The sequence below is a fragment of the Chenopodium album genome, chromosome 15 (assembly GCF_948465745.1).
Source record: "Chenopodium album chromosome 15, dcCheAlbu1.1, whole genome shotgun sequence".
Classification (NCBI taxonomy): Eukaryota; Viridiplantae; Streptophyta; class Magnoliopsida; order Caryophyllales; family Amaranthaceae; genus Chenopodium; species Chenopodium album.
The window spans coordinates 9,393,955-9,405,988 of NC_137848.1; the positions used below are offsets into that span (position 1 = coordinate 9,393,955).

The 12,034-nt window shown below is 39.9% G+C and overlaps 1 protein-coding gene across 1 annotated transcript; it reads left to right on the forward strand.

The window, feature by feature from the left end:
• Positions 1–28: 28 nt before the first annotated feature.
• On the forward strand, positions 29–3,116 carry LOC145580754 (uncharacterized). The gene is made up of 3 exons (XM_081637866.1): positions 29–971; positions 1,092–2,288; positions 2,830–3,116. Exons 1-3 carry the CDS (start codon positions 29–31, stop codon positions 3,114–3,116), a joined length of 2,427 nt encoding a protein of 808 aa, XP_081493992.1.
• The last annotated feature ends 8,918 nt before the right edge of the window (positions 3,117–12,034 follow it).

The following is a 12,034-nucleotide window of genomic DNA, read 5'->3' on the forward strand; positions in this document are numbered from 1 at the left end:
GGATGTATTTGCCTTCTCGGCGGATGAGATGCCCGGGATACATCCTGAGGTTATGGAGCATAAGCTGAATGTTGACAGAAAATTCAGACCGATAAGACAAAAGAAGCGTAATTTCTCAACAGAAAAGATTGAAGCAATACAAGCTGAGGTTAACAAAATCTTGGCGGCAGGATTTATAGAACCATGCACATATCCGGAGTGGTTGGCAAATGTCGTAATGGTTAAAAAGCCAAAGGGAAAATGGCGAATGTGTGTGGATTTCACGGACCTGAATAAGGCTTGCCCCAAAGATTGCTATCCGTTGCCGCGGATAGACAGGCTGGTAGACTCCACTTCCAGCCATGCGATGCTCAGTTTCTTGGATGCATTTTCTGGATATCACCAGGTCAGCCTTCACAAGTCAGATAGAGCGAAAACGGCAATTATAACGGATGCTGGAGTGTATTGTTATAAAGCTATGTCGTTTGGGTTGAAAAATGCAGGGGCAACTTATCAGAAGCTGGTTGATAAGATTTTTGAGAAGCAAAAGGGGCGAAATGTAGAAGTGTATGTAGATGACACAATTGTGAAGAGTAGGTTGAAAGAAGATCATTTAGCTGTCTTGAAGGAAACGTTTGAGACCTTGCGAAGATATCAGATGAAGTTGAATCCCGAAAAGTGTGTTTTTGGGGTCAGATCGGGGAAGTTTTTGGGCTTTATGGTGAGAGAACGAGATATCGATGCAAATTCTGATAAGGTGAATGCAATCCTTGAAATGAAACAGCCGAAAACAATTCGGGATATACAGAGGCTTATGGGCAGAATGGCAGGGTTGACTCGCTTCATTAGTAAATCAGCAGATAAAGCACTTCCGTTCTTTGTAGTTTTACGGCAAAATAAAACTTTCGAATGGGGAAAGGATCAGGTTGAAGCGTTGGAGATAGTGAGAAATCATTTGAGATCCCTTCCAACGGTCGCAAGGCCAGAACGAGGTGAGTGGCTGCAGCTCTATATATAGGCCTCACCGAAAACCGTGGCGGCAGTATTGTTATTAGAAAGGAAAAAGCAACAGGCGCCGATATACTTTGTCAGTCATGTCCTCAATGCTGCAGAGCGTAGATATCTTGTAATAGAAAAGATGGCACTAGCAGTGGTAATTGCAGCCAGGAAGCTGAGGCCTTACTTTGATGCTCACCCGATAGAGGTATTAACAAATCATCCATTGGAGAAGGCGCTGCAAAAGATGGATACGTTAGGCCGGTTATTGAAATGGGCTGTAGAGTTGTTGGAGTACGAGTTGCATTATAAACCAAGAGTATCGATTAAAGCACAGGCCTTGTCGGATTTCATTGTGGAAACTTCATATAATGATGAAGAGGAGGAATTGGGAACATGGCAAGTATCAGTGGATGGTTCAGCTACAACAACTGGATCTGGGGCGGGTGTTGTGATAACAGCCCCGGATGGGAAAACTTTTGAGTATGCTTTAAAGTTCAAGTTCAAGTTCAAAGCTACAAATAACGAAGCTGAGTATGAGGCGGCCATAGTCGGCATTCAGTTGTCGATAGCGACAGAAGCACTGCGGTTGATCCTTACGACTGACTCTCAGTTGGTGTCCAGCCAATTTAGTGGGGAGTATGAAGCACGAGAGTCGACAATGGTAAAATATCTTGAAAAGATTAATCAATTAACGACACAGTTGCAGTATTTTGAGGTGAAGCTGGTGCCGAGAGCACAAAATGCGCAAGCTGACGCTTTAGCAAAGTTAGCCAGCTCAAGTTTCAATGACCTGGAGAGAACAGTAATGGTCGAAGTTTTGAAGCAGATAAGTATAGATGAAACATCGAAAGAAATACTGTGTGTTGATAACGGCAGTCAATTGTACGATAAGATACTGGCGTATCTTCTATATGGAGCACTACCGATTGATAGGGAGGAATCTAGAAAATTGAGAAAAGATAGTGTGTGGTTCATCATGTATCAAGGGCAGCTGTACAAAAGGGGTTTCTCATTGCCGTTACAAAGGTGCATAACAGATTACGAATCTGCAAGGTTGATTGAAGAAATTCATGAAGGGACTTGTGGGAATCATCCCTGTGCCCGAGCTTTGTCACGGGAAGCAATGAGAAGGGGATATTACTGGCCGACAATGAATGAAGATGCTTCTCGGTATGTAAAGAAGTGTGAGAAATGTCAAAAGTTTGCGCCTGCGCTGAACCAGCCACCGAATGACTTGATGCCAATATTCAATCTAGTTTCGTTTGCACAATGGGGGATGGATATAGTGGGGCCTTTTTCATCGGCAACAGGTGGGAGGAAATTCCTACTGGTTGGCATAGATTATTTCACTAAGTGGATAGAAGCGGAGCCGGTAGCAAAAATATCGGCAGCGGAGGTCAAAAATTCCTATCGGCAGCGGAGGTCAAAAATTTTATCTGGAAGAATATTTTGCTAGGTTTGGCCTACCTATGGAGATGGTCTTCGATCATGGATCACAGTTTGATTGTAAGCCGGTAAAGGATCTGCTGGCAATGTATAAGGAAAAGTTTGCGTACGTAGCAGTATGTCATCCCCAATCAAACAACCAAGCAGAAGCGGCAAATAAACAAATCATAACGGCCATTAAAAAGAAAATCGAAGATGCAAAGGAATTATGGGCAGATTTAATTCCAGAAATATTATGGGCGAACCAAACAACGGTTAGAGAGGTAACAGGAGAATCCCCTTTCAACCTAGTTTTTGGGACGGAAGCAGTTATTCCGGCAAAAGTAGGGCTGCCCACATTCAGGGTACAGCATTACTGTGAAGAATAGAATGATTTGTTGTTAAGACAACTGGATTTCCTGCCAGAGTTACGAGAAAAGGCGGCAGTTAAGTCTACTGCCTACAAGGATAGAATGTCAAGGGCATACAACAAAAGAGTCAATCATCGGCCTTTGGGTGTTGGAGATTTGGTGCTGCGTAGAACAGCCGCAACAGGAAAAGGAAGTGAAGAAGGAAAGCTAACGGCCAACTGGGAAGGACCATATCGAATCAAAGATATGGTAATGCAGGGGTCATATTATTTGGAAACAACGGAAGGGAAACCATTAAAAAATGTCTGGAATACAGCGGTGCTTAAGAAGTATTTTGTTTGAAAAATTATCTATCTTATACAGTAAGCAGAAATGCTAATATGTAATCATGTATATAATATCGGCTATGAATGAAAGTAGAAAACCTCTTAGCAAACTATATCATGTGTACAAGTATAAGGCATCCTCCACTTAACAGACCATCTTTAAGTGGGACGGACAGCTCAAAACCACTTCCGTGAAGTTAAGGCACCTGTAACCTGATCAGTTGTACTCGTTATCTCATGAGGTTGTTGGTTCAACATATAATACCGGCAAAATCACCACATGGTATATGGCGGTTTGAGGCGTAGCCATGACAGTGATCGCTGATAAGGGTACTTTTCTGGCTACTAAAATAGCTCAGCAAGTGACCAACATTATGCGTTGAAGCGGTAATTAACAAGCTGAAATATAATCAATGTCCTTAGTACATGTATCCGACAGATAAGATACATGTACTACGGGGGCAAGAGAGCATAAGCTAAGAATTATGTCCTGTTATCTGACAAGAGTAGAATTTGCTAACTGCTAAGAATTAAGGTTGTTGTTTGCAAGTCACTGGTATATCTAATATGAAATAGGTGCATATGCAAACATGAAAAGGTTGGGTCTGATATAAACATAACATCTACTGAAACCACATATACATTGCATATTGAAGCAGAAAGAAAAATGTTAAAGAAAGTAGTAAACTTAGACAAAGACAATCGACGGGCACCACCACAAAAAGGGTATATGCCGAAAACACAACATTGTCAAAAACACAAACTAAAAGTTCAAAAGATAGAAATCAAAGCAGATAAGGCCCTATTACGCAAGAACCGCAGGATGACGCCGGTGATGACTGCCCGCCCCTTCAGGCTTGTTTATTCTCAGACTCAGGAGAGTTCAGAATGCTGGGATCAGAAAGGCCGGCATCAGCAGACGACGCGAGGTTGAGAAGGTCCTCATCAGAAAATTCTTGTTGCTCAAAGCCGGAAGGGATTTTATGGGCTTCATTCTCAAAAGCCTTCTCAACCTTGGCCCAGTCGTCCTTCTTCAAGCTAACAGCCTGAACTGCACATCTCTGGGCAGTAGTCCATCCTCCATCAAAACGGTCTTGGAGCCTGGTGCAGAACTCCTTGGAGGTCATGTAGTGGCCTACTGCTCTTTGACGAATACCTGGCTTATCGGCTTCCATCTTCTGAATCTTAGCTTCCAAGTTGCTGATGGTTGTGTTAGCATTGGAGAGCTCATTTCGCACTGCTGGAAGCTGATCAACAGTAGTACTCTTCTCGGCTAGCTGAGTCTTAAGCTGTTTCACCTCTTCCTCGAGGTTGGTAACTTTACCAACTTTCTCACGTAGAGTTTTCAGCTCTGCGTCATCCTTAGCCTTTATCAACTTGATGCTGTTAAGAGCCATCTCGGCATTCTTCAAGGTCGTTTCCAAGGATTGTTAGTTTGAGGAGCTTAGGTGATGTTGTTCTTGATAATACATGTACAGCTCAACCAACTCTATCCCAGAAGCGACAACTTGTTTACCATATAAAAAAAATGATGATGATGACACTAAAAAAAATGCAAATACATAAGCTGAGAAGGTAAAAATAGCAACATGACGCCTAAAAACATACCTTCATTAAATCATGCATGTGCTGGGCAGCAACAGGGCCGATAAGGCCAGATGTCCTGTCAACTGGGGTGGCCACGTTTCGAAGAAGCCGATACCCCAGGTTCCCACCACGAAGTGGATCATCGGTAAAGATGGACTTGTTTTGGTACACGTCCATTTCGGGCTGCCATCGGTCCCGAGAACAGCCTTTTGGGGCAGCCACCCTCTTCAGAACTTCGTCCGGAATCTTCCCCTGAGGGTGCTCAATCCATTGATTGGCACGATAGGTGATGCCGGGAATGCTGATGTCGGAACCAACTGGTCTAACTTGTTAAAGTTCGACGGAGGCCGCGGCCGTGACTTGAGCCAAGGGTGGAGAGTGTGTAAGATCTTCAATCACCATACTGCCCATGCTGACATTAGTTTTCGGCGCAGCATTGTTGCCCTGCATCACAGGATTGGTGCTTTTAACGGGGGAAGGGGGCCTCTGTTCTTGAGAGTCAGCCCTAGCCCGTTTAGAGGACTGCTCATTCTCCATCCTTGAAGATACGGCTGTTGTACCACCGCCACGTGTGTTGGCAAGAGATACCAGACGCCGGTTTCTTCTTGTGTTCTCGTCGGCCATTTCTTCAGCACTTCTTTTTAGATTCCGAGTAGGAGCACGAGCGCAAAAGGACACAAGGGTATCCAAGGCAGGTTTGGGAGATGGAGGGCAGCGTGAGATTACCCTCTTGCCGTCGGCTGACAACCCAAGAGCTTTGTTGTCTAACCTTTTGGGGCCTGCACATACCGAGAAGTATTGGAAATTTTTTTTTTAAAAAAAAAGTAAATAAATAAATAAATAATACTGAGATGGTAACTAGTGAACAAGTTAAAACTGATAAGCATATGTATAGGAACGCACTAAGCAACAAGTACAAAATATCCTTCAGACTATAACTGAGAAATAATAATAAAAAAGAAAAAAAAAACTCAAAATGCAAGGTAAGTACCATAATCGTCAGTCTAGCACAGACCGACATGAGATAACGGTGCGTTGCCCAGAATGTATTTCACATTAGGTAGCCACACCTTAGGTACAACCCGGCCTTTTCCACCACCGATATTCACCCTTACGGCATCAAAATAATCAAAAGCCTTACGCTCTTGAATACCAAGTTCTCTCTCAGCAATATGGCCGAAACGGGGGTAGGGCCGAAAAAATGTCCTCCTAATGGGGAAATCTTTTGGGACGCTCATAAAAAAGAATTTTTCCTGCCAGCCTTTGCAGCTAGACAACTTTGGGTTTACAGTGAACTTGTGGGAGGCCGTATATAGAGACCACCAACCTTCAGATTGTCCATCACGCTTTAGAGTTATCAGCCTCCTGAATAGGTTCAGGGTTAACGGGAAATTTTTGTACAATAAAACCTAGACAAGAGCAACAACAGCGCGAATTGTAGGGGGGGTAAGCTGAACAAGACATACGTTCTAGGCCCTAAAAATTTTTGCAATAAAGGAATGAAGAGGAAAGCGGAGGCCGAACTCAAAGTGCTTCGCATAGATGGCCACATGGCCTTTAGGGCAGTCAAGGACAGTGGAAGATGACGGAGGAAGCTTGAGCTCGTAATTATCAGGTAAACGGTAAAACCTTTTGGCTTTTCGGCAGTATTCTTTTTCCTCTGCCAGTAGCAGCCAACTATCACTGATTTTAGCCTCAACGACCTTGCTGTTGGACGGAAGGATCAGAGCGTCCTGATAATCAATATCATTGGTCTCGGAGTTGTACTCCTCATCTAAATTCTCCTCATGGGTAACCTGGGCCATGAGTTCAATCATTTCAGCCCTCTCTGGACTTTCGACATTTCCCCCTTGGTTAACCTCTTCCCCAGTGTCGTATTCGTCATTTAATACAGACCTGACGGCCGAATCATGAACAGGGGATTTAGAACCCCTCTCGGATTCAGAACTAGAGGAACTAATAACTTGCGCATGTCCAGGCTTTTTTGCTAGGCTCAGCCCTTGTGCTAGGCTCGGCCCTTGTGCTAGGCTCAGCTATGCCGGCAGCAACTTCAGGCTAATAACTGGTTCATTTTACCCTTGGCATGGTTGCAGTATTAACTTGAATATTTCCAACGTTGGTACCGTATTGATCGATATCGGGCTTATCGGCAAAACTTCGTAAATGGTACCGAACACTAACTGGTTCAACGTCAAAAATAACGACGTCCTCATGAATATTAGGGTTGGTAGGACAAACTGCCCTCTCACAGTCCGCCAATATCTTATGACGATGGAAAGCCTTTCGTTGTTCTTCCGCAGATAACGGCTGAAAAGGGTCGTCAATGTTATCAGATAGAGAAGTACCACCTTTGTTTCGGCCGAGATCTTTCCCCAAAGATTTCCTAATAAGGCGGCGCCTAACAATGCTAAGGGTAGGTTGTTCTTCCTCAATACTACTATCGGACATCTAATATACCAACTTAAGAACTAAAATAAATAAATATATATATATATATATATATATATATATATATATATATATATATATATATATAGCCGAAAGCATGCAAATTGAAATTGAAAGTTTTTAAGTACCTTAAACTACTCGCCTGCAGTGGACACGTGAAGAAAACTTGGTGGCGCTTCAAAAATTTAGTAATTCCAACATAGGTAACTGCTTCAAAGAACGACGATTGTTGCGCGCACTACTAGAATTCAGTAAAATTGCTACATTTTTTCTACGACAGTCAAGAAAAAAGTCGCAAAATATAAATTTTGCGATCGATTTTTATGCGGTCGCAGATTTGCGACCGTTTTAAAAAGCTGTCGCAGATTTGCGATCGTTTTTAAGCTATAGAACTGTCGCGAGGATATTTTAACATTTTTTTAATAAAATACTTGGCAAAAATAATTTGAAATAAATAAATTTATTACGACCGATTATAGACCAGTCGCAGATTTGCGACTGCCTTTAGCCGTCGCAGTAGATTAATTTTCTTTAAAAAATTGGGTATAAAACAAACGGACCCTAACCCTATTAACTCACACGCCGCGTTTCCTCTTCTATTTCTCTCTCTTCTCTTTCTTATCTCACGCCTCTCCATCTCCTTCTCTTTCCTTTCTCCTTCTTCTTCTCTTTGCTTTCTCTTTCTTCTGATTTTCTACATTTTCACTCTCATATTCTTCTCCATTCTTGCTTTTTCTTAAGATTTTCATCATCAAACAAATTATGGTGTGTGGATTTTTGTTAACAATAAACAAATTGTGGTTTTCATGGTTAAATTCGATCATAAAAATTCTAGATCTGGAGTTTTTATGGTCGAATTTGACCATATAAACCTAAACAGGAAGAATTATTGGATAAGGTATGTTGTTTTGTTTGAAAATTTTGTTTATTTTGGTTTATTTTCGATTTTCATGGATTTATTTTGTTATCTAATCGAATTTCCATGTTTATTTGGTTAAGTTTGATTTTTTTTTTTCGATTTTTGTTTGAGTTTCGGGTTTGATTTTTAGTTTTCGAATTTCTTTGTTTTTATGAAATTTCAAATTTCTTTATTATTGGGTTTGATTTCATGAAAATCCAAATTTCTTTGTTTTTGGGTTTGATTTTAGTTTTCGAATTTCTTTGTCTATATTCATACGAATTGTCTGATATTTTTTTTTCGATTTTTGTTTTGTTTGGGTTTCGTTTATTTTCGGTTTGTTTTTAAGTTTTGGTTGATTTTGCTCGAATTTTCGTGAATTGTCTCATTTTTTCGAATTTTCATGATATTTGTTCATATTTTGTTGATATTTTTTTGTTAACTTTGAATTTTGTTAATTTTGATTTGGTTTTTTTGGTAATTTTAGTTTGATTTTGATAAATTTGTTGGTTAATTTTTGGATCTATTTTTTGGGTTAAGGGTTGTTTGGGTGGGCGACGATGGTGGGTCAGGGTTGTTTAGGGTGGGTGCTGCTGGGTTTCTGTTTTTTTTTTAATTTTCCTAAAAACTTTTAGCGACCGCCTAAAGCCATCGCAAATGGCAATTTTTGCGACCGCTTAAATACTTGTCGCAATTAATTTTATTTGCGACCGTTTTGGTACCGGTCGTTGAAAATAAAAGAAACGTTTGCAATAAAATTGCGACCGTCAACCAGTCGTAATATTGTTTTTTTGCGACTAAGGGAATAACAACTACCGCTTTACGACCGTTGACGGTCGCAATTAGTTTTTGCAACCGTTTTTGCTATTTTTACGACCGTTTGTGGCGGTCGCAAAAACCTTAATTTTTAGTAGTGGCGGGGATTAAGAATCTCTCAAAAATTCGCTAAAAACCTCGATTTTTTGTGGAAGAAACGAGAGTAAATGAGAAAATGAAGCAAAAAGGGCCTTTAAAAAGGTGACGTTTGATGTGACACAAAGTCAGAAATCCAACGGTTGGGGAAATTTTGAAATTTGAAAGTTAAACTGTCGGATTAGCGACACGTGTCACACAACCTTGCAATTTTCCCGTTCATTAATTTGAGCGGTTATTACACAAACGTTTGACTTTCCAGTTTACAATCGGTGCTCACCAAATAAGTAGACCTTGTCTGCTATCGTCACACAAGGTCACTTGGGGGGGGGAAATGGAGTTTTTTCGGTCCCATCTATTTTTTTTAAGTAGACCTTGTCTGCTGTCGGCACACAAGGTCACTTGGGGGGGGGAAATGGAGTTTTTTCGCTCCCATTTATTTTTTCTTAAGTAGACCTTGTCTGCTGTTGGCACACAAGGTCACTTGGGGGGGAAAACGAAGTTTTTTCGCTCCCATTTATTTTTTCTTAAATAGACCTTGTTTGATGTCGCCACACAAGGTCACTTGGGGGGAAAAACGGAGTTTTTTGGCTCCCATTTATTTTTTCTTAAGTAGACCTTGTCTGCTGTACGCACACAAGGTCACTTGGGGGGGGGGAAACGGAGTTTTTTCGCTCCCATTTATTTTTTTTTTAAGTACGCCTTATCTGCTGTCGGCACACAAGGTCACTTGGGGGGGGAAACGGAGTTTTTTCGCTCCCATTCATTTTTTTAAGTAGACCTTGTCTGCTGTCGGCACACAAGGTCACTTTGGGGGGAAAACGAAATTTTTTCGCTGCCATTTACTTTTTCTTAGGTAGACCTTGTCTGCGATCGTGCCCATACATACAATGAATTTAAAGCTACTGTAATCACCAAATTATGCCAGAAGTCATCTTAAATATCATCGCACATCACAGAATAAAAAGCGCTCGACAGAGTGCAAGAAATAACATTTAACAAATTAGACTACACCACGTAAAGTGAGAACGTCGACCTCGACCTCAACGTCCTCACTTGGGGGGCTAGTTGTATGGGAAGATATGGAAAACGGGCCGACTGAACGTAATAGGCCGATATCTCAAGAACGTAATAGGCCGATATCTCAATCTGATACAGATCCGTAGCAATTTAGAACCATATCGGCACTTAGGTAAAAGGCAGACATGTCGGCCCGACAACGATCGGCACGTGGCAGCAGCAAATGGACACTTGGCACATGATAGATTGCATGTCATGCAGCTACCTGTCATCTAGTAGGGTTATAAATAATCAAAGTTTTACCCATAATAAGGGGATATTGATTACTCTCTCTCTCTCTCTCTTACTTTCTCTTTCTTCTTATCTTTTTAGACACTTTCTGACTTTGTCATCGGAATGGTTATCCCCGGATCCACCCCGGGGTTAGCTAATCTCTGTTCCTTGTGTAGATTCTCGTCTGGACGATAAGAGCTCAACGGGTTTTAGGCTCGGGCTTTGGATCTCGGAATCGGGTTGTCGGATCCTGGTAGAAACAGCTTGCTAAATGTATCACCGTGACATTTTACATTTACTTCAACTTCTATTTTCCCTTTTAAGCCCATTTTCAAATGCTCGCTAACTTTAGATTATAGCATGTACTCCGTATGTGTTGAGTACGTAAATTGATTGTACTGTGTAATAAGTTGCCAATTTATAGATGCATTGATTATAGTTCTAGACGGAAGAAGATTTATAACTTTTTTACATTTTAAGCAAGGGTTATATGTTACTCACATAGTCACCACATTCTAATTTTGTTTATTCTAGAATTACCTAAGGGGTTAAAAGGACTTGTGCTAACTCTGCTGTATTGGCTGATTTTTCTTTGATTGAATAAAAGCTTTCCCCTGTTTTTGTCAAAAAAAAAAAAAAAAAAAAAAAAAAAAAAAAAAAAAGAGGAAAATTTATGTTGATTTCCTTTGTTGTATACGTGGATAAATACAAACTTTGCAAAAATATTTTTTTGAAATAAAGATGGTTAATGAACCGACCCCACTACATTGTCTCTATGATTTGTAGTATTATATTCTCAATTATAGAATTAACGATGAATAATGTACATTAGGACGTGATTCATGTGATACTACTTAGTCAATGTATCAACTATTAAGTGTCATGTGATCCATCACACCTTATTATTTAGGGGTTTTTTAATTTCTTTTTCTTTAGTGGTTGGATAGTTAGAACTTGTTATAAGGGTCTTCTACTTACTGCAAAAATTTATTTCACACTACTTATTTTTGTTAAAATCAGACTATTCATATATTAGGATCCGGTTATAAAAATTTAAATTTCGATTATTAATCAAATCAATACATTAGATCAGATTAAACCTTAATAAATTTAATTAGGCCAAATCATCTTGCTTTTAGGTAATTAGAGAATGATTGCTACATTTATTTATCAGAGTATTTGATTCATAAATAATTGAAATTATCTTCTTTTTAAAAAATGGTTGGAAATTTGATTTGAAAAAAAAAAAAAAAAAAAAAAAAAAAAAGAAGAAGTCACAGGCCATAATAATATAGTCATTTTTATATATTAGTGCAATACGCCAATACATATACCGCAATGCTATTTTTTTTTCTTTTTTTTTTTTTTTTTTTTTTTTTTTTTTTTTTTGTGTTTATACCGCAATGCTATCCAAATATCCTAAGTTTTGGTGCACATTTCTATTGGTTGTTGATATTATTGGGTCCGCGTCACCCACTTTGTTGGGCCACACACATACTACACTTCACATTAGTATGCTATTATACGCTTTGAAACTAGTCTGCACGTTTTTTTTTTGTTTGTTTTTGGAGCACCTTTTCAAAAACCTCATACTAATAAAGTGTACATTGACTTATAAAGAGCTCTTCACTTCCTTAATTTTTCCATGTGAGACTTGGGATGAATAACCCCAACAGATACCTTGACTGCAAATCCTATATGTGATGATATCCTTAATGGTTAATTAAACAATAGTAACAAAGGTTATGCAAGACTAATATCAACTTATCAAGGCTAGTATAAACTAGGAGAGAATA